We start from the raw sequence: 27,931 nt of genomic DNA on the forward strand, positions 1-27,931 counted from the left end.
AGAGGGAGGCAGAGGCGGGGGTCCCGGAGACGGGCGGACCCCGCACTGCCGGCGGGGAGGATGGGGCCGCGGGCCAGGCAAGGGCGGGAGCCGGTCTCCCTGGGCCCGGGGGACCAGCCTGCCCGCGCCGGGGTTGTAGGACTCCGAGCCCCGGACTGCTCAGCAGTAAATCTGGTTCCTTCTCAGCCCGGGTCTGTGGCGACTCGTCGCGGGAAAGTCGCGCCTCCCTCCGCGGCCGCCCCCCAGGGGCCCCAGCCCGCTGCCCTGAACCCGTGCTGTGCTGCGTTTGTTCTTGTTGTTGTTGTTTTTAAAGATTTCACTTACTTGTTTGTTTGTCAGAGAGGCCGAGACAGGGAGAGAGCTCCAGCAGGGCCGCAGGCAGAGGGAGAAGCTGGCCGCGTGCGGGGCTGGCCCCCACCCGAGCTGACCGCACAGGCTCCCCCGACTGAGCCACCCAGGCGTCCCTGAGCCCATGTGTCGCCAGGGAGACGGGCACCCAGGGCGCGGTGGAAGGCTGCCGCGTCTGCACGAGGGAAACCCTAGCTTGGGGGACAAGAAGCGTCCTCCAGCTCTGACCCGTGTTTCCGTCCTTTTTCCCGCTGGGATCCAGGTCGCCTTCCCCGTGTCCAGGAGCCATGGAGCCCACCGCGGGTGACCTACAGCTTGTGCCTGGGCCAGCAAAGGACATCGCAGCTCCCGGTGCCACGTGCCGCCGTGTGACCCTCTCCGCGGTGGTGGCCACTGGCCTTGTCCTGGTCACCCTGGCGGTCCTCGTGGGTAAGTGGCTGTGAACTCGCACGGGTTCACACGCTGGGCGACGTGCACAAAGATGTCGGGTGGCTCAGCGGTACTCGTGCTCTGACTCCAGGACCCAAGGCCTGAGCGCGCAGGCGTGGACTTGAAGGCTGGCCCTCAGGTCACCAGGAGAAAAGTCAGGCAGGCCAGGAGCGGGGGCCTGGTGTGCACTGGTTGGCTGTGGGGGGCGGGTGGGTGCATGCGGGGGCCACCGGGCATTCGCGTCTCCCATGGACCGGGCTCTCCCAGGGAGTTTCCACCACGGGGTGAAGAAGGAGACAGATGGGGACAGGGAAACGAACTTTTTTAAGGATTGAGGAATTTGAGACGCTCTTGTACTTTCTGAAGCGTAAAGAACGGGCAGTGGGGCGTCTGGGTGGCTCAGTGTCACGCGTCCGACTCTGGATTTCAGCTCAGGTCTCGACGCCAGGGTTTGGGGATCAAGTCCCGCATCAGGCTCTGCGCTGGGTGTGGCGGCAGCTTGAGACGCACCGTATAGAGAGGCTGTGATTTTGTACGGTTCACCCGGCAGAACGATCTAGAGACGCCCACATTAGAAGCAGAAGGGAGAGGCGCCGTGTAGCAAGAAAGGAAATCCCGTCCACCCGTGTGCGTCAGTTTTTCTGGCGGGGGGGGGGGGGGTCCGCCCCCGGGTCACCTCCGGGGAGGGACAGCCCACGGGCCGGCACAGGGGTGGTTTGTCACCAGGTGGCCTTCAGCGGCTTCTGATTTTGAACCTGTGGATCCACCCACAGTGTCGTCTTGTTCTAAAGCACAAAACAGGTCACCACAGCTGGCCACAGCGTCCCTGCCACGTCTCTGTGGCTCACGGCCCCGCAGGTCTGCACAGGCACGCGCTGCCGGGGTTGAGCTCTCCTGCTGTCTTGTGAGAATTCGTGAGGGGACAGCGGGTCCTGCATGCTCTTGGGGGACTTGCCACTCCTTCCACCGAGTGTTCTGGATTCCCCCGCATGCCTCTCTCTTTCTGTCTTTATATATATATATATATGTTTTTTTTAAGGTTTGTTTTATTTACCAGAGAGTAAGTGAGAGAGAGAGAGAATATGAGGGCATAAGCAGGGAGGGCGCAGGCAGAGGGGGAAGCAGGCTCCCTGCTCAGGGGAGCCCGATGCGGGGCTCGATCCCAGAACCCCGGGATCATGACCTGGTGAACGACTGAGCCACCCAGGGGTCCCCCGTCATGTTTCTACAGACGTTCCCTGAGAGACCGCGAGCCATTGTCATTCCTCCCCACCACAAAGGGCAGCTGCTCTTCCCCTGGTATCAGCCTCCGTGTGTCCCTGTGGCCGGGGAGGAGCCCCTGGGGTCTGTTGCCGTGAATGTCGTTAACAGTAGATAGTGTTTACGAGTCAGTGTCTGGTGGGGATGAGTTACTCTGCGCCCACCATGCAGCGTCCTTGAAAACAGAGTCAGTTCCTCGTCCCCACCAGCCACCTGCATGGGCAGCTCATGGAGGACACCGCCTGGGCGGTGTCTAGAACATTCTGTCATCACAGGAAGCTCGCCGGGCGGCCCTGACCCGGAGCAGGCCTGTTCTGAGCTGGTGGGCTTCCCGCAGCTTCCCCTGGGGCGTGACGGTCCCCTTGCCGCCTCGAAATAGTGATAGGAAGTGGCATTTGGGGAGAAAAGGTTGTCCTGTGGCGAAACAGTAAGCTGGGAACCCCCGTGGGCTTCTGTGATCTGTGTTCCGGGTTGGAGACGGGTGTTACGGGAGCGACCGGACTGCCCCATGTCCCGAGTGCCCTGCGCCGGGCGGGCCTGGCGGAGCCCTCTAGTGGCCGCGGGTGCAGGTGCAGGAAGGTCGGTGCTCTGGGTGTGCCCCAGTGTGCGTGTCCTTGCAATGGGGAGGCGCGGGCACCCCGGGAGCACGCACACACGCGAACAGCAGCATAAACGCGGCCCCCTGGGACCCCCGAAACTGAGGCAGGCTTTAAGAAACACACACTTTTTAAACGTTTTTTCAGTTAAAATTAAAACGTATCCCCACCCAGCTCACGAGTTGAGCTGCGCACGCCAGCCTCGGGGAAGCTGGGCGTCGGGCACGCGTCGGAGTTTCCGTGGCTCAGTCATCATTTCAGAGGGAAGACACGGGCTCGTGGCGGGCGCCCGGCGGGCTCGGTCGGGTGAGCGAGCGGCTCTTGACCTTGGGCTGTGAATTCCAGAGCCAGGTCGGGTGTGGTGAGGCAGGAGGGAGGAAGCCGCGAGGCGGGGCGAGGGGCACGGACACTCCGGCCCGCACAGCGGGTGCTCGTTTCTTCCGTCGTGTCCCCTGTGAGAAGACAAACCGCGTCCGGGTTTGGCTCCGAGCGCATGTTTAAGTCAACGGGGGCCCCAGCTCCTGCGGCCGGACGTGCACGCGGTCGCGGCACGCCGAAGTGGGACCCAGCCTGAAGGGTTAAGGTGGCCGCTGCTTTCACTGGTCTAACATCCTGATTATGGTCAGTGTTTTGGTTAGCGCGTCTTTCTGTGAGTCCTAATATATTTTCGACATGTTTTCCGTGGTTGCTACTGTGTTGTTTGTTTTTAAACTTCGCGTGGCTCTTAGTCTGGCTGTCGTGTACTTCTTGTGATGGGCAGCACGGGCGCCGGGCGGACATCTGCAGGTGTGTGGCCTGCGGCTGGACACGCCCGCGCTGGTGCCGGGCTCCCCGCCTGTGCCACGCGGCCCTCCCGCGGGGTCCCTGCCTCGGGCCGGCTCCTCTGCAGCCGCTCTGCCCCTCCCCACCCACCCGTGCTCCTGGGTCTGCGTCTTCGCGGCTGCATACTTTTGACACGGTGTTTCCGACGGTTGGAAACCCGTGTTCTCTCGCGGGGTGGCATCGTGGGGCCGTGGCTGTGGTCAGGCCCCTGTGGCATCTGGTGGGAATGGCTCCGGACGGGAGGTAGGGTCTCCGGAGGCCATCTCGGCCACTTTTGGCTGAAGCCAGCTTCAGGCCCTGAGCCAGGCACACCTGGTGGTCAGACAGGGGTGAGAAGGAGCTTGTCCTGTCCTCAGAAAACTGGGGGACACTGGGAGCCTTCAGGTGGTGACCGGAGAGTCCGTATCCAACCTGGAACACGGGTTGGGGGTGGGAGGGGGCACTGAGGGGCATCACTCAGGGCCTCCCGGGAGGTCGGCCCACCCGCTGTTGGGGTGATGGCCCAGGTGGCAGGGGGCCTGGGAGGCTGACTTCACTGCACCCTGACCCCGAAGTGGGGCTCTCTCACGGGGCCCTGGTCTCGTCCGCAGCCTCCCTCTCTACACAGGGTGTGGACGTGGAGCACACGGCCGAGCTCCGAGGGGTCCGGTATGCCGGCAGCTTGCAGCAGACCACCTCCGACTACTACCGCGCGCTGACGCCCACGCTGGAGAGGCTGGTGAGGGCGGCCGGGGGCTGTGACCGCACCAGCAGAGCCGAGCGGGGGGACGCCCGGGCAGGGATGAGGGCACGTGACGAAGAGGGTGAGGCCGCTGTCCCCGGCGCCGGCGGGCTCTGGCACACAGGGGAGTGTGGCATCGGTGGGGACTGGCCCCTGCTGGGCCTGGAGCCGGCTGACAGGTTGTACGAGGAAGTCCAGCGGCGGGATCAGAAGCCACACACGGGGCTGGCGGGATTCTGAAGGCGGGCAGCCGCCGCGGAAGGAGGCAGGCGGTCGGTGGCTCAGACAGGGTTTCTGCGGGGCCCAGCCAGTCTGTGTGTCGTGTCCACCCGAGGGAAGTGAGAGTTTGCGTCCACACAGAAAGTCTGCACGCCCACGTCCACACCCACGCAGCAGCACTCACAAGAGCCAGAAAGTGGAAACACCCAAATGCCCTTCGGCGGGTGCTGCGTCAGCACAGGGAGGTCCCCACGCACGGGAGCGTCCCCAGCTGCCAGCAGGGGTGAAGCCCCATGCACGGCCCTGGGGACAGACCCCGAGCCCATGGCACTCAGGGAGGGACCCAGACACAGAAGGCCCCCAGGGTGTGAGTCTGTGCGTGTGACACGTCCCAAGCAGGCTCGTCCGCAGACGGGAAGGAGGCTCGAGGGGCCGGGGCTGGGGAGGGGAGACTGCTGGGGGGGATGGGGCTGCTTTCAGGCCGGTGGATTGTTCAAAACTGGGCTGCAGTGATGGCGGCACCACCCCAGAAGGCCCTGAGACCCGTCGGTGCGTTGTGCGGCAGGGGGGTGACATCCCTGTGGAACAGTGTTCCAGCCTCCTGCTGGGCGGGGTTGGAGGGTCACTGGCTGCGCAGCTGCGGTGTGCAAGGAGCCCCCTCCGCCGGGGCTGGGAGGTAGGATGAGGAAGCGGGGCGGCCTTGCCGCGTCCTACCGTCCACATCCGGGCCGGCGCGCTTTTTCTCCAAGGCCAGACGGGCAAGGTCGTGGGCTTCGTGGGGCCAGACCCTCGGCCCAAGGACTGGGCGACTTGGCTTGGCCTGAGGCAGCCAGAGAAGTGCCAGGGGTGGCTGACGCCTGATCTGTGGGCCCCGCGGCACACCCTCCAGCTAGCCTCCACGCGACCCCAGCAAGATCTTCCTTTTCTTTTGATTTTTCTCCAACCCTTTGGGGACGGGAACACCATTCCGAGTCTGTGAGGCGATGACGTGAGTTCGGCCCATGGGTGTCGGGTGGCCGATGTCAGCCCCACACCCTGAAGCAGGGACCAAAAGAAATAGAACGCAAGCCCCGTGCGTAATTTAAGATTTTCTAGCAGCTACGTTAAGGGAAAAAGGTAAATTTAATTTTAACGATTTTTTTATGTAACTCAGAACATCTGGAGTATTATCGTTCTGTGTCACTGACATCGGTAAAGTGGGGATTAAAGAGAAAGCTATATTTTTTTATTTTACTGTTTTAAGATTTTATTTATTTGACAGACAGAGATCACAAGCAGGCAGAGAGGCAGAGAGAGAGGAGGAAGCAGGCTCCCCGTGGAGCAGAGATCCCGATGCTGGGCTCGATCCCAGGACCCTGGGATCATGACCTGAGCTGAAGACAGAGGCTCAACCCACTGAGCCCCCCAGGCGCCCCTCTGCTGTAGAGTTGAAGCATGAATTAACGAAAATGTAAAAACCAGTTCCTCTGTGGTACCAGCCGTGTTTCAGAAGCGCGGTAGCCAGTGCGGCCAGTGGTGGGCCGGTGGCCAGGGCAGCAGAGAGCACCCGCTGCAGTCCGTGGGCTGCGTGCGGGCCGGCCGGTCTGAGTGCGGGCGCGGGGACGCGGACTGGAAGCGGAAGTGAGAGAAAGAGGTTGGAGGGAGTTTGGGGAGGGAGAACCGTGTACTGCGGTCTTCGGGAGCAGGCCGGCGGCCAGCTTTAACAGCCACGCCGGAACGCTGACCGTGCCCGGGGCCGCTCTTAGTAACTCCACTGGGAGAGCAGGTAAAGCGGGATGTCCTGTCGCCCTCGGTGGAGGTCCCGTGAGGTGCCGGGGGGACGTCGGAACCCCCGGCCTTGGCGCTGCTGGGGCAGCACCTGGAGCAAGAGCCACGCCAGCTCCCAGGGCGGGGCCTCTCGCTGCTAAGCCGATACTGTCCCCGGAGAAGTGGACAGTGGTCACTCGAACAGCACACGAAGGATAAGCAAGTTCCAGTGGCATCTGTTGGCACAAAGTAGGCTTTTCTTGGTGTAAAATTCACATAAATTAACCACTTGTTAAAATTTTCTTTATTTAAGTGATCTCTGCGCCCAATGTGGGGTTTGAACTCAGAACCCCGAAATCAAGAGTCAGATGCTTGGGGTCCCTGGGTGGCTCAGTTGGTTAAGCACCTGCTTCAGCTTGGGTCATGATCGCAGGGTCCTGGGGCTCCCTGCTCACCGGGGAGCCGCTTCTCCCTCGGCTGCTCCTCCTGCTTATGCTTGCTGCCTCTGCCACATTAATAAGTAAATCTTCAAAAATGAAAGTCAGATGCTCTACCGACTGAGCCAGCCAGGAGCCCCCAAATTAACCATCTTTATTTATTTATTTTTTTTTTTAAAGATTTTATTTATTTATTTGACAGAGAGAGATTACATGTAGGCAGAGAGGCAGGCAGAGAGAGAGAGGAGGAAGCAGGCTCCCTGCTGAGCAGAGAGCCCAATGTGGGACTCGATCCCAGGAGCCCGGGATCATGACCTGAGCTGAAGGCAGCGGCTTAACCCACTGAGCCACCCAGGCGCCCAAATTAACCATCTTTAAAGTGAACAATTCAGTGGCACTTAGTGTAGTCACAAAATCGTGCAACCATTACCTGTCTGGTTCCAGGACATTCCATCACTCCCAAAGCAACCCGGTCCCTGTCGGCCATCACACCCCTCCCCGCCCTCCGGCCCCATGAGCCCCCCTCCCATGTGGGGAGGGGCCTGGTCTGGCCGTGTCTCACATGTGGACTCGCACCCCATGTGGCCTCGCACCCCATGTGGCCTCCTGCGTCTGGTTCCCTCCCTGCGCGGCGTGGGCTCGGGGTCCGTCCCGGGGGCAGCACAGGGGGCGTCGCTCTTCCTGTGGATGGACCATGTCTTGTCTGTGCGTCTGCCGATAGGCCGCTGTTCTCATCCAGATAGTTTCAAGGTCTGCAGCTCTGGGACCGGTGTGTGTACCGGGAGAAGGGGCGCTGCCCCGCGCGCTCTGGCTCTGCGCACACGGCAGGTCCCCGTGGGGCGCGTCCGCCCCGTGGCCTCAGCGTGTGCGGCTCCTGTTTCTGTCACAGTTCGCAAGCAGCTTTCAGGAGACGGAGCTGGAGGCCAGCTGTGTGGGCTGCACTGTGCTGGGCTACTGGTGAGTCAGGGCTGCCTCTGGGGGAAGGGACCCCGGTGGCTCCCGAGAGATTCCGGAAGATTCCAGCAGGAGCCCCCGTGCACGGGCTTCTCTGTCCTGCAGGGATGGGAATCCCAGTGTCTTCGTGCATTTCTGGCTGCGCTTCCTGCTGCGAGGCCTGCGGTCCCTGAGTCTGGGCCTGCAGGAGGAGCTGCTGCGGCAGGGGCTCCGGGCGCGGCTGCGGGGCCGGGGCATCCCCCTGGCCGCCCACGGCGCCATCCTGTCCGCCGAGCTCACAGGCAAGTAGGAGGCGGACGCTGGAAGGATTAGGAGGCGGCCGTGGGAGAGGAAGCTGGAAGTTGCATCGAACTTCAGGCTTTCAAGGGTTGCTCCCTCCGATGACCAGTGGACCCCCCCAGGGCGCTTTACTCTGGGCAGCACAGAGCCGGTGACCGCGGCCGGGGGCAGAGTGTGAATGCTCCTGCCTCTGCCGCCCTCGGGACCTCTGTTGAGACCAGTCGGCTCTGCTCTAACAGGAAGGTTCCAGACGGTGCACGAACAAACGGGCACAGCTGTGTATTGGCAAAACTGTATCTACAGAATCAAACGGGCTGCGTTTGGCCCGTAGCCATTGCTTGGCAACCCTGGTGTAGGTATAAGAGTAAACGCGATTACACCCCAAAATCCGATGATGCAGATTCCTGTCGTGCCCCAGAACCGCATAAAATCTGATGACGCGTGCATCGCGACCTGGGAGCCGGACACGAGCTCGGTGTGTTGTCCGGTTAAACACCGATTGCACTGATCCTGCCTGCCCTGCAGGACAGGACGGTCCTTCCCCACCAGCCCAGACGTGCTCGCTGCGTCCCAGTAACCTCTCCACCAATGCTGGCTGAATTCTCCTCAGTTTCCTGCCTGCGTGGCCCACAGAAGGGACCCCCAGCCCCAGGTGGCTCTTGAGCGTGCGTCATGCAGCCAGTGAGGCCGGGCAAGAGACTCTTCCATTGGATTTAACTTCAGTTGATTTAACTTACAATTTAGGTGGCCCCCATGGTAGGCAGTGCAGCTCTCGGCTTTGCAGTCCGGCGTTTTCAAAGAGCTGCGGAGCTCCCTGAATGCGCGCACAGCTCTGGTCTCTTTCCCCGCAGGAAGCCGGGAAGGGCCACTGACGGAAAGAGACTTGAAGTCAGGTACGTCTTCCCCTCTCCCAAGGAGCTCCCCGCCTCTGCAGAGTTGGTCTGATTGCAGGCTTGCGATAGGTTTCCCGGACTTCTTTCCAGTACACAGAGGGGTCCCTCAAACGCAGTAAATGCTGCTTTTGCGCACCAGCCTCCTCCAGGGGACCGGAGGGGACAGGTTCCCAGTCCTGTGTGGGCAAAGTGTTTAAAGAGGAGACACTTTGAATTACACATGGCCACACACGAGGGAGAGAAAACATTAACGATTTTTTTTGAAAAGCGGTGTAAATCTGCTGTTAAAAGAAAAAAACAGACAGTTTGGAAAAAAAGAAAAGTGGCACTTGCCGTACAGAGTCCTCAACTAGGGGTGATCCAGGCCCCAGGGGATGCTGGGCAGTGTCCGGGGACTTCTGTGGTTCTAAGGATTGGGACCTCTGCGCCCAGTGGGTAGGACCAGGAGTGCTGCGCAGCCCCCACGAGGAACAGCCCCGAAGCGTGTGAACTGGAAACTTGAAATGGTTAGCACGGTGGATTTTATGTTGTACGTATTTTACTGCAGCTTGAGAAGTCCAGTTTCGTCTGTATTTTGCTCTAGAAAAGTGAGGGCGCTGGATAACGTGGGAGCACAGGTGGTGCACCAGTGTTTCTGCTGCACAGCCCTCGCCTCGCGCTGGCCGGCATTCTCGTGTTTCGTCTCTGTACCGATGCTGAGAAAATTATTTCGGGAATGTTCAGGGCTAAAAAAGTAAAAAAAGAGATGTTTTCCATGCTCTAGAGGCTCTGAGTAGACCTCTTGCCGCAGCCAGGAGAGACAGAGTTGGGAGGCAGAACCTAACCTGCGGGTTCTTCTCTGCCCTCAGGTCGCTGTCCTGGGAACGCCTTTTCCTGCCGGAACAGCCAGTGTGTGACCAAAGTGAACCCGGAGTGCGATGACAGAACCGACTGCTCGGACGGATCTGACGAGGCTCAGTGTGGTCAGTGTCCGGTCGGGCCGGTCCCTGGGCCGTGTCCCCTTTCCAGGGTCAGCGGCTGGCTCTGCTCTCTGGCCCACTGTGCACGTTACCTGCGGGCTCCCGGGCGCGGGAGTCCCTGGAGTTGGCTGAGAAGCATGCAGGGGGACACGTGGCGGCACAGTCAGGTGCTCCCCGAACTGTGGAAGCCACAGGAACTGGGGCTCTGTCCGACAGGCCGTGGGATTTGAGCAAGGGAGTCTTGCGGTCGGAGTGCGGTAAGGCTACGCGACGTTTTCTAGCAGTGCTAGCCCAGGCGCTAGGGTCAGAGCGGCAGTGTGGGCGTGGAGAGGAAGGGGGACAGCGCTCCTAACAGCGGCGCGACTGTGTCAGCCGGTGGATGCGTCGACTGAGCAGCGGCTGGAAGGTTAGTTCCCCCAGAGGGAGTGAGACGGACACAAGCGCACGAAAGCCGCTGCTTTGCTTGATGCAAGTAACAACAGGTTAGAAGAGAAAAGGCTGGGGCGCCTGGGGGGCTCAGTGGGTTAGAGCCTCTGCCTTCAGCTCAGGCTGTGATCCCAGCGCCCTGGGATCGAGCCCCACATTGGGTTCTTTGCTCAGTGGGGAGCCTGCTTCCTCCTCTCTGCCTGCCTCTCTGCCTGCTTGTGATCTCTGTCAAATGAATAAATAAAATTAAAAAAAAGAAGAGAAAAGGCAGAAAGCCCCACTCGTGACCAGTAGCAGCAGGAAGTAACCGTGTCAAGCCTGTGATATCATAGAGTTATAAAACTCCGCTGAAGGACGTAGACGTGAGCAAAACCAGCCGAGACCGAGATTTCCCGAAGAGAGGACGTATGAGAATTTTGGAACTGGCAAAACCCACGATGAAGGGGACACCGGCTGCGTGTGGCCCCTGGCTGTGGGGGCTGTGGTCGGGGTCCACCGGGCTCCCCCGGGGGCTGTGGTCACTGAAAGCTGTCACAGAACTCGGGTGCTCGATGACGGTAACTGTGTCTTCCAGTGAAAAGGTCCTCACAGGAAAGGCGCACAGGCAGGGTGTGCGCGAGAGCAGGAGTGAGCCAGCGTCCTGCTGCCCTCCCAGTGGTGCGGTGGGGACCGCCCTGAGCTAACTCACGGTGGCAGCACATGACCACACACACGGTGTTTCCGAGCAGGGCGGCTCGCAGAGCCTTGGTGTCCAGGGTCTGTCCTGGGGGTTGCTCCCATGGCCATGTAGCCCCGGCACAGCTCGCTTTATGGAGGAGAGTCCCAGAGCTGGCGGGACCAAGTGCCACACACGGATTGCGGGAGGCTGGAGGCCCGAGTTCACGGTGTCCGAGGGTCTGGTTCCTCCTGAGCTGGTGGAGAATCGGGGTCCTGCTTCTCGCCCAGCTTCTGGGGTTTGTGGGATGCCTGGCACTTGTCGGCTTGTAGAAGGGTCCCCCAGCCTCTGTCGTCGTGTTCCAACGGCGTTCTCCCTGGGTGCCCGAGTCCAAATTTCCCCTTTTCCGAGGACACTAGTCATTGGTTTGGGCCCTCACTCGTGACTTGGTCTTACCTGGGTCATCTGTGACAGCCTGTTTCCGAAGAAATCACATTCACCAGTGTCGGGTGTTAAAACTTCACCTTCTCGCGGATCACAACTCAGCGGGTAACAGTTCACCGCTGCTCCAGACACCAGGCGGCTGCCGCGTGGCCCCCGCGTGACCCCGGGCTGTCAGTCAGTCCCGCTGTAGCGTAAACTTCCTGCGTGACCTAATAATGCCCCAGGACAAAGCTGCTGTTAGCATCAGTATTCCAGGGGCGTAGAGGTGCCCCGCCAGGAGGTGGTCAAGGGCCAGACTTTCTTTGAAATGTGTTTGGACAGGCTGGGGCTGCCAAGTTCAGGGTCACTGTGTGGCCACGTGAGCTGTGGTGGAGACCTGAGAAGCAGGGGCCCCTGGCGGGAGGAGGAGGAGGAACATGCCCCAGGCAGGGAGGGACACAGGAAAGCAAGGAGCTGACCCTTTGGTTTCTGAGTTGGCACATCCCCGCATCGACTCGGAAGCGTGAGTCCCCCCCCCCCCCCCCGCCGACCGGGCTGTGGCCGTGAGCATGCGACGTAACGTGGCAGGGTGACAGCTGCCGGACAGCTGCGCAAGGCAGAGCACAGGGTCCCCGTCGGCGTTCTCTGCCACTCCCCGGTACGTGCAGCCTTTGGGGTTCCGACATCTGTCGGGCAGCTGGGGAGATGGGGCAGAGGAGGGGCGGGGAGACCCCGAGGGAGTCGGCAAAGCCAAGTGCCAGGAATCTAGGACACGTCTTTGAACAAGAGGTTCCACGCGGGCACGCTGGGAGCACAGTCACAGCCGCGCCTCCTGCGGCTCCTGGTTGGTGACCTCTGTCTTGCAGACTGCGGGCTGCAGCCTGGCTGGAAGACGGCCGGCCGGATCGTGGGCGGCGTGGAGGCGTCCCCCGGGGAGTTCCCGTGGCAAGTCAGCCTTCGAGAAAACAACGAGCACTTCTGCGGGGCGGCTGTCGTCGGGGCGCGGTGGCTGGTGTCTGCGGCCCACTGCTTCAGCGAGTGAGCCCGTACCCCTTGGCCCCCTGTTCCTTCCCGCGCGGGGGCTCCCCTTTCCTGGCGTTCTCAGAGCCTCTGGGGTCTCTCTTCTTTATTTTTTGTTGTTGAATCTGAATGTGTCCTTGTTGTTTAATTTTTGAAATCATGGTAAGACACACGTAACGTGAATGTACCGCTTTAACCGGTGCAGTTCAGCGGCAGGAAGCTCACTCACCCGGTCCTGCAGCCACCCCCGCCCTCCGGCTCCAGAACCTTCCATCTCCCCATGTGGCGACTCCATCCCCATGAAGCACGAAGCACGCACTCCCCACCCCTGCCCCGGCTCCCACCCTCTCCTCTCCATCTGTGCAGATGGGACTCCCCTGGGTCCTCCCGGAGTCAGGTCCTGCGGGATGTGTCCTGGGTCTGGCCGCTCTCGTGGAGCTCTGTGTCCTCGGGGTCCCTCCGCGAGGGGCAGGGGTCAGGGTTCCTCCTTCCTCCTTCCGTCTGAGCAGCGACACTCCATTACGTGGACGTACCACATGGTGTCCACTCTTCTAGTGGCAGGCGTGGGTCATTCCCAGCTGCTGGCTCCTGTGAGTCCTGTGGCTTTGGGCAGGGGCATGTAGGTCTGTCTTCAGGTGCCCGCTTTCAGGTCTCCCGGGTACAGACCAAGAAGTGGGGTTGCTGGGTCATCGGGTAATTCTGTGTTTAACCCTTGAGGACCCTCTACCCCTGGGCGCTGCACCATTTCCCGTCGTGGCCAGCCGTGCAGGAGGCTCCGGCTCCACGCCCCCGCCAGCACTTGTTGCCACCTGCCATTTTGACTTGAGCCGTCCAGAGGGGACGCACCATGGTCATGATTTGCCTGCCCTGAGGCCGAGTGACAAGGAACATCCTTCTGTGGGTCTCCTTCAGAGAAATGTTTGCGTTCTTTGCCCACTTTTGAACTTGGTTGTGGTTTGTTGTTGGGGATGGCCAGAATGTTTAACGAGCTGGTCAGAGGTGGGAGAAGGTTCTAGAAGTCTCTGCTCCAGGCATTGCTGTTTGGTAGCTGTGGTCTGGGGAGTCCTGCAGAGAGGGCAGGGCGGCAGCAGCCCAGCTCCCCCCAGAGACCGTGGCCTCTCCCATGGGGTGCTGGAGAGCCCCGAGTGCGCCCTGCTGTCCGCCTCGGGGTGACGGTGTCGGGGGGGGGGGGAGGCCAGATACAGGGACAGCTCAGGGCAGTAGGAGCCGGGAGTTTCCCCCTGGAAGTCTCCTTCCTCCCATGTGTAGTTACGACGCCATCAAGGCAAACCCAAGAGGAGGAAACGGTTCTGGCGACACCTGTGTTACCTCCTCCCCGATCCGGGCGCGTAGCCTCGTTCTGCTGGGTCAGCGCTCCCGCCTGCGGCCTGGGCCGGAGCTGGGCCGGTGCGCACAGACGTGTGGGCGCCTTTCTTGGCCAAACCATCTGACGCTGTCCCTGTGACCACGAGGCGTCCCCCCCGACTCTGCTGCTGGAGTCTGCTCCGATGGGGCAGGGGCCCCGCACGCCCGTGATGCGGTCACACGCCCGCAGCCTCCGCCAGCGTCCCGTGCACATCCGACTCGCCCCGTTGTCCCGAGGGCCCGTGCCCGCCTCCACCGTTTTCTCTTTCTTACGTTAATACAGATACCGGGAAATGTACCATTTGAGCCATTTTTAAGGCAGCGAGAGCTTTGGCCTAGAGCGGAGCGGAACGTTCGGGGGATACGGCGCGAGGGTGGGCGAGCGGGGCGGGCTCTGTGACGCGGAGCCTGGCCCCGGGTTCCGCCGGGGGCTGTGCTGTTCCGGCGCCTGGCTGTGGGGCCCACGAGGTGCCTCGTGGGGCCGGGATTAGGGTGAGGGGAGCAAGGCACTCACCAGGGAGGGAAAACGTACGGGGCCGCCGGAGACCGCCATGGTGATGCGTCACATTTCACGTCACGTGGCAGAAAATACCAAAATGAGCGCAAAGATGAAAATCAGTGAATGGAATATGCACTTGTGAAATCGAGCGCTGACCCGGCAGGCTGGGGCTCGGGGAGGGCGAGGCGGTGAGTAGAGCCAGGCCGGGCCCACCCGGCTTCGGTCAGATGTCCCGGCTTCGTTCACTGGGGGCCTTCTGCGTCCCTTTGGTTGTTTCCCAGCCGGTCTGTGGTCATGGCGCCCCCTTAGCATTTCGTTCTCAGATCTGTGCTTGCCGGGGTGTCGACCATCGGCGGGATTTCTTCTGCGTCTGCTTGTTCTTGACAAGCTTGTGTGGAAACATCGGTGGTGATGACTGGGTTTCGGGGCTCCCCCGGGTTGGTATCTCCCGCATCTCCCACAGCCACCTGTCCCGTGGGTGGGCCCCTGAGCCGTGGTCTGTCTCTCCTGCAGATTCCAGGACCCGAGAGAGTGGGTGGCCTATGCGGGCACAACATACCTGAGCGGCGCGGAGCCCGGCACGGTGCGGGCACGCGTGGCCCGCATCACCCCACACCCGCTGTACAACCCGGACACGGCCGACTTCGACGTGGCGGTGCTGCAGCTGGACGGGCCCTTGGCCTTCGGCAGACACGTCCAACCCGTGTGCCTGCCCGCCGCCACGCACGTCTTCCCGCCCCGCAGGAAGTGCCTGATCTCCGGCTGGGGCTACCTGCGGGAGGACTTCCGTAAGTGCTGTGCTCCTGCGGCTGGGCCAGCCCCCGGCCCCCCCGGGTCCCGGGGTTCTGTGCTCCGAGAGCCCTGCTCAGTGAGGTGCGTTCACAGCCCCAGGTGGGTCCCCGCAGCGCCCTTGGGGCCACGGGTCTGCACGAGGAGCATGCTTGCAGCCGAGGCCCACCAGGCTTCGTGCCCCCTTACTGTTCCAGCTCAGACCAGACAGCAATGCCCTTTGCATTTTTGTGCTTCTGAGGGCGATTTCTGAAAGGGCCTCTAGAGGAGAGGTGGGTGCTGGCCGGCGTCCAGAAGCACGAGGAGGCTGGGGCGCGTCTGTGCGGAAACGTGCGGTGCGTCCGCCGCCTTCAGCGCGCATGGCTAAGTGGTGGCCCGCGTGCAGGTGGTGACCGCACGGTGTGCGTCAGCGAGGGTGGCATTTAGGCAGAAGCCACGTAACACGAGGTTCCGTATTGGTTCACGAAAACGTGGGGACCAGAGGCTCGTAGGAACCGGTTCCGTGAGCCCCACGAGCCTTGCTTCCTCTGCACTGAACCGGGCTTTGCAGTGACTGCACAGAACGGAATGGCCTTGGGAGAGAGCCGAGTGTCCCGTGGCGGGATGTCACGGGGAACCCGAGATGGGCTGGGGACCGCTATAGGGAAGGCCCCCCGAATAGACGCCCCAGCTCCAAGCTGGTGGAGGAGGCAGAGGCGCAGGAGGGGAGGGCGTCCTGCAGCGAGCCTGCCCATCCTCGCGGATCGTGCCACGGCTGAGGCCGTCTAGAGTGTTCCAGCGCAAACCGGCCAACACAGTAGCTGCGAGCCAGGGGCCGGCTCAGCGGCCATGCGGGTTTCCATGGACAGCGCACAGGAGTGGAGGCTCCCGGGGGCCCCCGATGTTCGGGGCAGCTCTGCCCTGTGTGAAGGCTCTGGGGACCCAGCGTGGCTGACCTCCCTCGCCCAGCCCGCTGCCTGCGTTCTGGGGTTTTCCCGGGTCCCTATCTACCTGACCTAAAGGGAAGGAAAGTGCTGGTGATTCTTACAGCTTCTGGGAAGGGAAGATGTTGGCCACGCGGACCCCGTGAGGAGGGAGACGACCCCGACACATCCGGGCCTCCCCGGCTCACCGAGCACTGGTCCGGGGCCCGACCGGAAGCAGAGCAGAGAGCTTCCCTGTGTGGGGCTCAGCCCAGACCAGCGCCGTGCAAGAGCACTTGCCTTGGGGTGGCCATGCTTTCCTAAGCTTGTGCCGCGCACTGCAGGAACCAGCAGCCCCTGCAGTGTGGCCCGTGCGGCTCAGAAACACGGTTACGTTTATTTCCTTTGAACACATTTAGATCTGTGTTTAAGTAGCCACGTGTAGCCCGTGGCTACCGTTCTGGACAGCACAGCTCTAGAGGGAAGTAGGTCCTAAAGACGGTGGATGGGGACAAAGCACAGGAAAGTAAGGTAGGGGCGGGGAGGGGGTAAAGCGGTCAGGAGGGGCTTCTTGAGGAAGGAGATGAGGGAGGAAAACAGGCAGATTCTGTAGGGACAACATTCTAGGCAGCTGGAGTGGCATATGCAAAGGCCCTGGGGTCGGTGGTCAGACTTGGACTTTTCACTTGAGCTGGGGAGGGGAGGGCACCCCGGAAGATTTGAGGAGGGGCAACATAACGATTTCACATTTAGCAGAGACGAACCGTAAATCAGCCAGGGTCGGGCTGAGGAGAGCTTTCTGCAAAGTAGCACAAGAAGAGCTGCAGGGGTGGGTGAGGGGTCTCCACAGGGAGACGAGGTGTCCAGTCGGATGCCTCCTTGCCGTCTGGGCCCGGAGGTTACCGCAGAGCGCTTGTAGCGCATGGCCTCCGCCGGTTTCTGAGCAGCTGCTGCAGCAAGTGCCCTTCAGCAGGGGCCGCGGGGTCGGCGCGGACATAACCTGTGGCCCCAGGCTCATGCTGCCGGTCTCCCCCCGGGCAGTGGTGAAGCCAGAAACGCTGCAGAAAGCCACTGTGGAGCTGCTGGACCAGGGCCTGTGTGCCAGCCTGTATGGCCACTCGCTCACCGACAGGATGGTGTGTGCCGGCTACCTGGACGGGAAGGTGGACTCCTGCCAGGTGAGCCTGCGGCCCACACCTGCCCCGCCTGCCCCAGGCCCCGTCCACCGCCCAGACGTCCCCTACCGGACTCGGAGCATGGCCACGGACTGCCTTCGTTTTAGCTCGTGCCCTCGGACTCATCTTAGCAGATGGGGAGACGGTGGGGGAGGTCGCTGCAGGCGGCCAGGAAGCCACAGCGGAGGGACAGGGAGGGACAGCAGGACAGGGGCACGAGCGTGGAGCAGGCCCTTGGGGAAGTGCAGTGGCCGTCCTGTCCTCCTGTCTAGCAGGCGCTCACATCACCATGCATCTGGTGGGCTAAGGAGACGGACGGGTGTTTATCTGGCGTGGGTCTTTAACTGCCCGCAGTGGAACTGGAAGGAATCTTAGCCTCTTGAGTTTTTACAGAAGAGAAAGCAGGTTCTGACTTGTGGACTGTCGGCCCAGCTCTGCTCCCTGAGCTCGTGGCCAAGGACCTCTCAGAAGTCCGACTCCGCAGGCCTGGGATTGGGGCTGGCTGCGGCCTGGAGCCCGACCCCCCCTGAAGGCGTCCCTTTGTCTCCTAGGGTGACTCAGGAGGCCCCCTGGTCTGCGAGGAGCCCTCCGGCAGGTTCTTCCTGGCCGGCATTGTAAGCTGGGGGATTGGCTGTGCAGAAGCCCGGCGTCCCGGGGTCTACGCACGTGTGACCAGGCTGCGGGACTGGATCCTGGAGGCCATCACCACAGCGAGTGAGCCTCTGGCCCCCACTGTGGCTCCCGCCTCTGCCACCCCCAGCAGGGCCTGGCCCACCAGTCCCGAGAGCCTGGTGGTCCACACCCCTGCCAGACCCACACGGGGTCCCAGCACGGCGCCTCCTGATCCGGTGACCGCCTCTAAGCCACAAGGTATTTGCTGGGGACGCAGGCAGCTGTCAGCGTCCACTCCCTGCAGGGGTGGGTCGATCCGTACTGGGGAGCAGAGGGGGATGGGCTAGTGATGTCTGCCGTGGGCACGGGCGAAGGCATGCCGGGTCCTTCAGACTGCGCGGCCAAGTCAGGCAGCGCGCGGGGACGTCCATGGGGCAGCCGGGGGCTGGTGACTTTGAGCTGTGCCCTCGGGGGTCCTTCCAGACACCCCACACACATTCACGTGCACACACACGGACATTTGAACATCCGAGAATCTGCGTTTCTCTTCTTTTTCCTCAAATTTTCCTGCACACGTTTGCATGCTCCTTTTCCAGGAGAGGAGCAACGTCCGCTTATCTGGTTTTTAATTTTCATTTTATCCTTAACTGCCGCGTCCAACACCTAAAACGGGCCGTCCTGAGCTTCTTGCACGTCTAGGTCGGTAGCCTTACGTGTCTTCACCTTGTGCGGCAAGTCTCCAGAACTTTCCACCTGAAGCTCCGCGCCCTCCACACAGCAGCCCGCCCCGCCCTGCCCCCAGCCCTGCACGGCCCCCGGACCGGTGACTGCGACCGGCCCTCCCAGGAGCCGGTGGGCTCGGTTCACTCCGTGCTCCGGGTTTTACACAGAGTTACGGCTGGGCCTGGGCCTGCTTTCTTCCCCACCGCAAGCTCTCCTGTGGCCTCTTCCAGCAGCGCTCGGTGACGGTCACACCCGCATTCTCACCCGGGGCCCCTGTGTCTTTGGCCCCAGGAAGTTGCCCCAGTTATGACCTGGGGCCGAGCTGCAGAGATGGGGTTTCTGGACACAGTGGTCTGTGTCTGTCTTCTCTGGTCTCCAGGTACCCAGACGAGATGCCGGTCCGCCTTCGTGGTCCCCCAGACCCGTGATGCGGAGCCTGTTAGAGCCCCGCTTCGTTTAAATGTCAGCTACCCCCGCCTGTCCCCAGATTCCGCAGCGCCCAGTTCCCCGGGTCCCTGCAGGGAGCCCATCAGCCCGACCTCGTGGGCCGCAGGTCTGTGTCTGGTGGGCTTGGGCCCTCGGACCCAAGACACTCCGTGACCGTATCTTCTCTGGAGCCCACCTGCGCCCGCTGTGCCACGTCCTTGCTACAAGACCGGAGGCCACCATTAGGCCTCAGTTTCTTCATCCGTGTAACGGGGCGGCAGCGCTCTGGTGTCCGAGCCCCTGTGCTCCCACCTGGGCAGGCTGCGATGCTGAGACCCTCTTCTCTCGTCCCTGGCAGAGTGCGGGGCCAGGCCGGCCATGGAGAAACCCACACGGATCGTGGGTGGGCTGGGGGCCGCCTCTGGAGAGGTGCCCTGGCAGGTCAGCCTGAAGGAAGGTTCCCGGCATTTCTGCGGCGCGACCGTGGTGGGCGACCGCTGGCTGCTGTCAGCTGCCCACTGCTTCAACCAGTAAGGCCCGTCCCCTCCGCGGCCGGGTGTCCCCGGCAGCTCCTGCTCCTGTGCACTGGGGTGGCCCTGGGCTCGTCCAGCCAGAACACAGGGGGAGCAGGAGAAGGAGGGGTTCTGGGGGCCTTCTCGGGAGGAGAGTCTGCGGAACTGGCCTCTGGGGACAGGGGGGCTAAGTAGAGGAGGGACGAGGGCCCCTCCCCCCGGGCCCCCGCATCCGTGCTTGACGCCCCTAGAGCGCGGGGAGCCGCTCACTCTCGTCACAGCCCAAGGGAAGGGCTTCCTGCCTTGCCTGGCCCCCAGCTCGGGTGCTTTGGGGGAGCAGCCGCATGGGCCCTCTGTCCTCCTGGTGCCCAGCCCAGACCGGGGGCGCCGCCCAGCTCCCTGGGGGCAGCGGGGGTGCCGGCGGGTGTCTGAGCGGCCCCTGTCGGCAGCACGAGGGTGGAGCTGGTGCGGGCCCAGCTGGGCACCGCGTCCCTCGCGGGCATTGGCGGCACCCCGGTGAAGGTGGGGCTCAGGAGGGCGGTGCTGCACCCCCAGTACAACCCCGGCATCCTGGACTTCGACGTGGCCGTGCTGGAGCTGGCCAGGCCCCTGGGTTTCAACCCGTTCATCCAGCCGGTGTGCCTGCCGCTGGCCATCCAGAAGTTCCCGGTGGGCCGCCGCTGCGTGGTCTCCGGCTGGGGCAGCACGCAGGAGGGCAACGGTGAGCTCCCGGGGTCCGTCTGCAGACCCCTCACCTCCCCCTCTTCCGGGGCCACGGACGCCCGCCCACGGCCCTGCCCACTCGCTTATGGCCGTCTCGGGGCTTTCCTGCTGCGAGAACCTGGGCTCCCTGGTGCTGGGCCCTTCCGAGCGCCCCGAGCCCCCCAGTTCGTGCCAGCTCCGAAGCCTCAGAACGGCCTCCCTGCAGGCCTGCGGCACTGGGGAGAGTGCAGGGGGCGGCGGGGAGGGTCTCGGGCATGAGGAGGGCCAGGGTCAGCTTCCTTCTCACCCCGAGCCTCGGCAGGAATCCCTGCAGCCCTGCGGGTTCGTCCACGGGCCGGGGATGGCGCCGCCTCTCGGGGCTGCTGCCAGCTGAACCGCGTCTGGGGGGCTCTCGTCTCGCAGCTACGAAGCCCGACATCCTGCAGAGAGCGTCCGTGGGCATCATAGACCAGAAGGCCTGCAGCGCCCTCTACAACTTCTCCCTCACGGACCGGATGCTCTGCGCAGGCTTCCTGGAGGGCAAGGTCGACTCGTGCCAGGTGAGCGGCTGAGCAGGTGCCCGCTCCCTTCCGCCCAGCCCGCCCCTCCCCCTCGCTGCCATCCAGGTTTCCACGGCGCTCGACGGGGACACAGAGACCGCAGGGAAGGAACTGTCGGGATGCCGCGAACAGGGAAACCCTTCCGAGAACCAGATGTCTTTCACGTTGGTTCAGAGAAATGCCCTTTCCAAGCACGTGCTCGAGGCGCAGGAAGCTCAGACGCCCCGATCGTGTGCTCCCAGGAGGCGAAGCCGGTGCGGGCTGCGGCGCGGGCCGGACCTCGTCCCCGGCTGAGATTACAGACCAGTCTTACCTAGACACGCCAGTGCAAAACCCTCGGTAGACGTTGGCAGATTAGGAATGCCCTAAAAGGAAAACAAATCAGCCGCGGTGCGTCGGTCTCCTGTGAAGGCTGGTCGGACGCGGGGGACCCAGTACTCGGTCATCACACCCTTGGGCCGAGGGGGAGGAACGGCGGTGCCTGCACAGCCCCAGAGAAAGGCATTCGATGATTTTTTAAAAAAGATTTTATTGATTTATTTGACAGATCACAAGTAGGCAGAGAGGCAGGCAGAGAGAGAGAGGAGGAAGCAGGCTCCCCGCGGAGCAGGGAGCTCGATGCAGGGCTCGATCCCAGGACCCTGAGATCGTGACCTGAGCCGAAGGCAGAGGCTTAACCCACTGAGCCACCCAGATGCCCCGGCATTCAATAATTTTTGAAAGGACTTATTTTAGAGAGATTTATGTAATAAAATAATTTATTGACTACTTAAAAGATGGACATATTTGGGGGGCACAGAGGGAGACTCTCACGTGAACTGCTGAACGCGGAGCCCCGGAGCCCTGTGCGGGGCTCAATCCTGCAGTCCTGACCGCTGGCCCCGAGCCGCAGCAAGAGTCGGCGCCACCTGGGCACCCGGCACTTGGTCGATTTTAGGCACCATTTCTAGTTACATTTTAAACAGTTGCAGCCGGATGAGAGCCGGAGAACAGAAACTGCCGCAGACAGCAAGCTCGGTGGCGAAGCAGCTTTCCTCGGACACGGCCGCCTGCTGTTGCCGGCCTGTCCGGCCTCACGCGGAGAGTCAGGAGGGAAGGAAGGAAAGATGACATTCGTGGACAGAAACGTGACCCGCGGGAACATAACTGACACCCGGACAGAAGACCGTAAGCGCTGGAAACACGCAGCCAGTGGAGAAATGGTGACTCGCGAGCGTCGCCGCCCGGCCTGGACGAGGGCTCCCGCTGACCGTGGGAACAGCGTCCGTCTGGCGTCCAGAAGTAAACTCTAGATGGTGTTCGGGGCCTTCATGGAGGAGATCACGGAACTCCGAAGAGAACGAGGAGGTCTGAACGGATCGAGAAACCGCGCGCGGCCGGCCGGGAAGACCCGGCGTCACGGACACCCGCTTCTCCCCACACGCCGCGCTGCTCCAGGCCGGTCCCAGCAGTGGCTGCCGTGTGACTCGGCAAAGTTCCCCACGGCAGGGCGGGATGATGCTGATACAGGAGAATGGGGAGGGTGGGCACCGCCAGGAACAGCACCAGGGGAGAACGGGCGGTGTCACAGCCCCAGCCGTGGGCTGTCGGGCTCCGGGTCTGCCGGTTTCGGACTCTCCCCGCTGTCGCTCAGGGGACTCACCTGGAAGGTCCACCTCCGGGGCTGCACTCATGCGGCGGGGGCTGGGGATCCCCGGCTTCCTCCCCACCTGGCGCCGGCTTCCGAGCGCGGTATCCACGCGGGGCGGCCTCCGCGGGGGCGGCCGCTGGCGCTGTGGGCGAGGGTCTCCACGGCACCCTGCATGCAGCCTCCCCACGGGGTCTCCGCCCAGAACCCTCCAAAGGCGGCGGTGGGCTTCCAGGACAACGTAGTCCAGGGCCAGCATTTGCCTGACCTTACTTTGGAAGTCACCCGGCGTCGCTGTCCCCACGGTCTGGGGTGGGCAGAGTGGGGCGTGGGCCGAGAGAGGCCCTCCCGACAGCTGTGGGAAGACGCGGCCTGAGCCCCGAGTCACTGGTGCGCCTCCTTCAGCACCGGCGGGAGCGAGGCCGGCAGGAGCGAGCAGCGGTTCATTCCGGGCGGCGGGAGCACCCGTGACCGTGATCGTGTTTAGTTTTGTGCATTTCTCTCTACGTCTCCCAAACAAAAGCCGGAACAGCTGGAACTCGGAGAGAAGCGACCGGACCAGCGTCTCCCAGGCGGGGTGGGGCTGAAGCAGGTGTCCTGGGCCCCCACCGTGGTGACGCGGGAACGGGAGCTCCCGGCAGAGCCGGGAGCAGAGAGGGCGCCCGTGGCCCGCGGCCCCAGCCGGCCGACCCCTCAGTTTCCCCACTTCCGTCACCGTGTCTGCGCCGGGCCGGGCGGCAGCTGGGCAGTGGGCTGGCTCCCACCCTCCCCCCCTTCCCTTGCAGGGCGATTCGGGAGGACCCCTGGCCTGCGAGGAGGCCCCCGGCGTGTTTTACCTGGCCGGGATCGTGAGCTGGGGGGTCGGCTGCGCTCAGGCCAGGAGGCCGGGCGTGTACTCCCGCATCACCAGGCTGAAGGGCTGGATCCTGGACACCATGTCCTCGGGCCCCCCGCCCAGTCCTCGCCCGCCCACCACGGGACCCCCGCCCACCACCAGACCTTCCTCCAGGACGGTGGCTGGCCCCACGGTCCCAGGGGTCCTGGTCAGCAGAGCCACCCCGCGGGCCACCAGCCCGGCAACCAGCCAACCTACCAGCAGGACTGCCACCACCGTGAGCACCACCACAGAGGGACAGACACCGCTTCCAAGTGCCCCCGGCACCACCGTGGGCTTCCAGCCACCAGGTAGCAGGAGGGGCGGAGGGACATGTGGGTGGCAGCGTCCCGTGTCCGTTGTGACAACCGCATACATTTATTCTCTCCCGGTGCTGGAGCTCAGAAGTCTGCGTAGACAAGTCCTCATGGGCTTGTCCCTCTGTGTCTCGTGTCCTCATTATGTCACGGCCCGCCTGGGACCTTGTTCTAAGTTCATGATCTCTTTAAAGACCTGCGTCCCCATGTCTTCATCCTAAGCTCCCGGGGCCTCCGACTTGGTTGTGGGATTCTGGACGACACGAGTCAGCCCACGATAGGCCCTGAAAGCCAGGGATACAGGCCCTGGTCAGACAGCCTTGGCGGGAGGGTCCCCACCGCTCTGTCCATCCAACCAGTGTCCACAAAACCCTCCCGTGTGCGGCCCCGTGCTAAGTCTGGGGTGCCGTGGGGGACCAGACACGCAGGACGGCGGCAGCAGGAGTGAGGAGAGCAAGCCGAGCCCATGGGCTCCCACGCGGGGCCTCGGGGGACGTCCTGGCTGAGGCGCAGCCCTGCTCCTCCCAGCCAGCCTCGCTCCTCGGAGAGGGGATGGTCACCCGAGCAGGACTCCGAGTGAAGCTAGTGTTTTTGCTAAACACGGGGCTCTGTAGAGAAAGGGGAGGCAGCGTGGGGTGGGGGCGGGGGCCGGAGCAGCAGGAGGGCCCCAGCAAGAGCCCCTTGGCTCGGCTCCTCCGTGCGCACGGCCCCCCGCCCCGGCAGACCCCTCCGCTCTCACCCGGAAGCGGAGGGACCGCGTCTGGTCTGGCTTCATTCAGGTGGGGCTGCGGGTCGCCGGGACCGGAGCCGCCCCCAGAGCAGGTGCTCAGCGCGGGCCGCTGGTCTGGTGCTGCCCCAACGCGCTGCTTATTCACGAGCTTCCCAGGAGCCCCGGCTGTTCCGCGCCCCCAGCCCCAGCATTCTCACCGCCTCCCTCCAGAGACTGACCCAGCCATCCTCTGCTGTCCTCCATCAGTGTCCCCTCCTGACCTCCCTAGGTCCCCGTCATCCTTGTGTTCAGGGTGTGTGTGTGACGGAAGCCGTGACACACAGGGGTCGTCCCGACGATCAGGATGCGTCCCCGAGGCTGTCCTCCTCAGGGGACACGTGGTGCACATGTCCGCTGTCCAGGCCCGAGGAGCTGGGGCTGCCCAGGCCTGCAGTCCGCACGAAGTCAGGCTGATGCGCTCCTGCCTCAGGGCAGCCCGCGCGCCATCAGCGCCGCAGGAAGAGGCGGGCCGCTGCGGGGTCTGGGAGCGTCTGGCTTGGCTAGGGGTCCGGTCCGCCGCAGGCCGAGGGTCTGCGCGGGCTTTCCTGCGGAACCGCAGAGTGGAGGCAGAGCGTCTGGTCCACAGCCCCCTGAGGCTCTGCACGTGGGCTGGAAAGCTAGCGTCCCCGGGACCAGTGTGCCCGGCCAGAGGGGCAGCTCCCCCACCCGCTGCCCGCCACTGACTCCCCGCGGCAGGTGCTCCAGCGGAGCCGCTCCCAGAGCAGGGGTGTGTCTCCCGGGCCCTGCGGCTCGTTGGCTCTGCGTCTGGCCTCCTGTCTCGGTGACCGTTCCCATAGCCACAGCCCGCGAGTTCTTAGCCGGGGGTCCAGAAGAGGGCAGGAAGCCCCTGGAAATGGCACCCGTGGCTGCCTTGTTCCGCAGGGGCAGCATTTCCAGAAAGGAGCCATTTCCATCCGATGCTCCAGGCATCTTGGTCGGGCCCTCGGGACTGAGAGGGAGCGGCGCGGGCGGCCTCTCGTCTCCCCTCTTCCCTCCCGGCTCCAGCTGCCGGGCAGGGAAGGCACGTGGGGCGTGGGAAAGCAGGCTGGGGCAGGGGGCCGTTCTGGAGGAGGAGGATTCCCTGTAGGGATGACCAGGCAGGTCCCCACGTGCCCCCACTGGTGGCGACGGGCTCTTGCAGCACCTGCTGGAACCGCCGCGTTGTTCTCTGCTGCTGTGCTCTGAGCGTGCCTTGTTCTGGGGCCGGGGCGGGTGTCCGTACCCTGGGAAGGAGAACCCGGGAGGGCATCGAGGGAGACCCGGCAGCGCAGGAGCTGCAGGGACAGGGCAGGGGCCTGCGGGGCAGCAGCTGAGGGTGTGCAGAGGCGCAGGGGACCTGGTTCCTAGCTCCCGGAGGTGCGGGGAGATGCGTGGGAAGAGGGAGACGTGAGGACCGTGGGCCGGACCTTCAGCCAGGAAGGCCAGTTTAAATGCATCCCAGATGTTCCTGCAGAAGCACCCGGATCGGGCGCATTTACAGAACCAAGCACCCGGGGGGGGGGGGTACCCAGGGCAGGACCCCCAACCCTTTGCCGGCTAGTCCTGCCCTAGGCACGGGCACTGCGGGAGGCGGGGTCAGCCGTGCTGAGCAGTCCCCCGACTCCCCTGCAGACTGTGGCCTGGCACCCATGTCAGCGATGACCAGGATCGTGGGCGGCAGCGCCGCGGGCCAGGGGGAGTGGCCGTGGCAGGTGAGCCTGTGGCTGCGGCGCCGGGAGCACCGCTGCGGGGCCGTCCTGGTGGCAGAGAGGTGGCTGCTGTCCGCGGCGCACTGCTTTGACGTGTGAGTCCGGCCGGCCCATGGGGCTCACTGGCCGGCTTTCTGAGTCGCCCCTCCGTGCATCGGCCTTTGCACACACCCCCCCCCCCGGACCCCGCTGCCCCCAGCCATCTCCCCCTTCATACAGCCCTCCCCTGCTCAGGAACCACCTGAGCCGGACCCCCACCAAACCCTGGGCACAGCCTCTCCCAACAGCTGGGGGCAGGCCTATGGGGACACAGTGGGGCAGGGGAGTCTCTGGGGAACCTTTGGGCCCTCCTACCCCTGGCTCCTACCCCACTGGGACTTGGCACCAGACCTAAAGGAGCAGGGCACTGTGTAGGGTGGACAGGGCTACAGCCCCCATCCTCCAGGGGAACAGCCGGCGGAAGGCGGCACCGTGCACCTCCGGGGGTCAGGGTCCAAGGGGGTGGGCATGTAAGACCCCCAGATACAGCTTGTGGGGTCCCGTCAGTGCGTGGGAGCGGGCTGGGGCTCCGGCCAACGCCTGTCCCCTGCACCCCGCAGCTACGGGGACCCCAAGCAGTGGGCGGCCTTCCTGGGCACCCCGTTCCTGAGCGGCGCCGAGGGGCAGCTGGAGCGCGTGGCGCGCATCTTCAAGCACCCCTTCTACAACCTCTACACGCTCGACTACGACGTGGCGCTGCTCGAGCTGGCGGGGCCTGTGCGCCGCAGCCGCCTGGTGCGCCCCATCTGCCTGCCCGAGCCCACGCTGCGGCCACCCGATGGCGCGCGCTGCGTCATCACCGGCTGGGGCTCCCTGCGCGAGGGAGGTAGGTCCGGCCACCCCGCGCCCAATCCCACGCCCCGGCGGCGTTGAGCACGCCCCCGGCCCATCCTGCTCCGTGTCGCCCGCAGGCTCGATGGCGCGGCAGCTGCAGAAGGCGGCTGTGCGTCTCCTCAGCGAGCAGACGTGCCGCCGCTTCTACCCGGTGCAGATCAGCAGCCGTATGTTGTGCGCCGGCTTCCCGCAGGGCGGCGTGGACAGCTGCTCGGTGAGCGCACGGGGGCACCGCCGCAGGCCCTACTAGCCAGGTGCCACCCTCCAGCGCCCGCTTCTGCAGCCCGCCAAGTAGGGCACCGATCCCGGCCTCAAATTCTCAGTCCACCACCGTTTATTGGGCATCCTGCCTCTAGGCCCTGCGGGGGCAGCCCGGGACCAAGGTCCAGTGTCCCGAACGGTCTGCCAGCCAAAGGAGCGGGTCGTCCTAACAGAACCCACTTCCCAGGAACTAGGAGGCTCCCAGGGAAAGGGGCCCTGGCCCAAGTGCTGCGGTGGGGGAGCTGCTGGGCTGCTCTAAGGCCTTTCCTCTCCTCCAGGGTGACGCTGGGGGACCCCTGGCCTGCAGGGAGCCCTCTGGCAGGTGGGTGCTAACTGGGGTCACCAGCTGGGGTTACGGCTGCGGACGGCCCCACTTCCCCGGTGTCTACACCCGGGTTGCTGCTGTGAGAGGCTGGATCGGGCAGAACATCCAGGAGTGACCGGCCGGTGGACAAGAGAGGTGAAGGCAGCAGGAAGCAGCTGACCCACCCCTCTGCCCGAGGAGGGGAGTCTGGGGCGCGAGCGGGAGGTGAGGGGCTGCGGATAACCGGGTGCAGTCTCACTGCGTATTTTGTTGCAATAAACAGCCCCTCGTCCCAAGCCTGCCGGCTCAGCACCTCCATGTCCCAGCAAGGAACCTCAGCCAGACCCGGGGTGGGAGGAAGGATGTCAGGAGGGCCAGCGAGGCCCCCTGGGGCGAGGACCACCCTCCACGGCTTTGGCAGCGCCGCAGCTGGGGAGGGAGCTGGCCAGCCTCGTCCTCCAAGGTCCTCTTGACGCAAGCACCGCGTTCCCGGTCATCGCGAAGGCCCAGCCGCGCAGAGGGGAGGCGGGGTGGGGGGCCGGGAGGAAGAGGCTCAGGCTGGGGGGCGCCCAGGAACACGCGCTACCCCCTCCGGCAGAGACCCCCGCAGGGCGGACCGCCCGGGTTCTCCCCGCCCCCACCCCCGGGTCCACATGCGGATTCTCCGCCCAAGGCACGGGGCGGGCTGCCGGCACTGGGCGCAGTCCCAGGCCCCCCCGGCGCACGCCGCGCTCGCTGGCAGGCGGGAGGGGAGCAGCGTCCCGAG

General features: G+C 63.9%; 1 protein-coding gene across 2 annotated transcripts; it reads left to right on the forward strand.

Moving 5' to 3' along the window:
• The first annotated feature begins 31 nt into the window (after positions 1–31).
• TMPRSS9 (transmembrane serine protease 9) lies at positions 32–27,792 on the forward strand. 2 transcript variants are annotated; one of them, XM_059159362.1, is made up of 18 exons: positions 32–777; positions 4,046–4,173; positions 7,468–7,535; positions 7,638–7,817; positions 8,667–8,704; positions 9,553–9,666; positions 12,034–12,205; positions 14,565–14,839; positions 16,784–16,920; positions 17,469–17,787; positions 19,037–19,208; positions 19,640–19,911; positions 20,316–20,452; positions 22,865–23,264; positions 25,651–25,822; positions 26,327–26,592; positions 26,678–26,814; positions 27,140–27,792. In XM_059159362.1, the coding sequence occupies exons 1-18, from the start codon at positions 636–638 to the stop codon at positions 27,299–27,301; spliced, it is 3,291 nt and encodes a 1,096-aa protein (XP_059015345.1). In that variant the 5' UTR covers positions 32–635; the 3' UTR covers positions 27,302–27,792. The 2 variants fall into 2 exon arrangements, with proteins under 2 accessions (XP_059015345.1, XP_059015343.1); XM_059159360.1 differs by lacking the exons at positions 4,046–4,173; positions 7,468–7,535; positions 7,638–7,817 and having other exon boundaries at positions 33–777; positions 8,663–8,704; positions 26,678–27,792.
• The last annotated feature ends 139 nt before the right edge of the window (positions 27,793–27,931 follow it).

This window comes from Mustela lutreola, chromosome 2, assembly GCF_030435805.1.
Source record: "Mustela lutreola isolate mMusLut2 chromosome 2, mMusLut2.pri, whole genome shotgun sequence".
NCBI lineage: Eukaryota > Metazoa > Chordata > Mammalia > Carnivora > Mustelidae > Mustela > Mustela lutreola.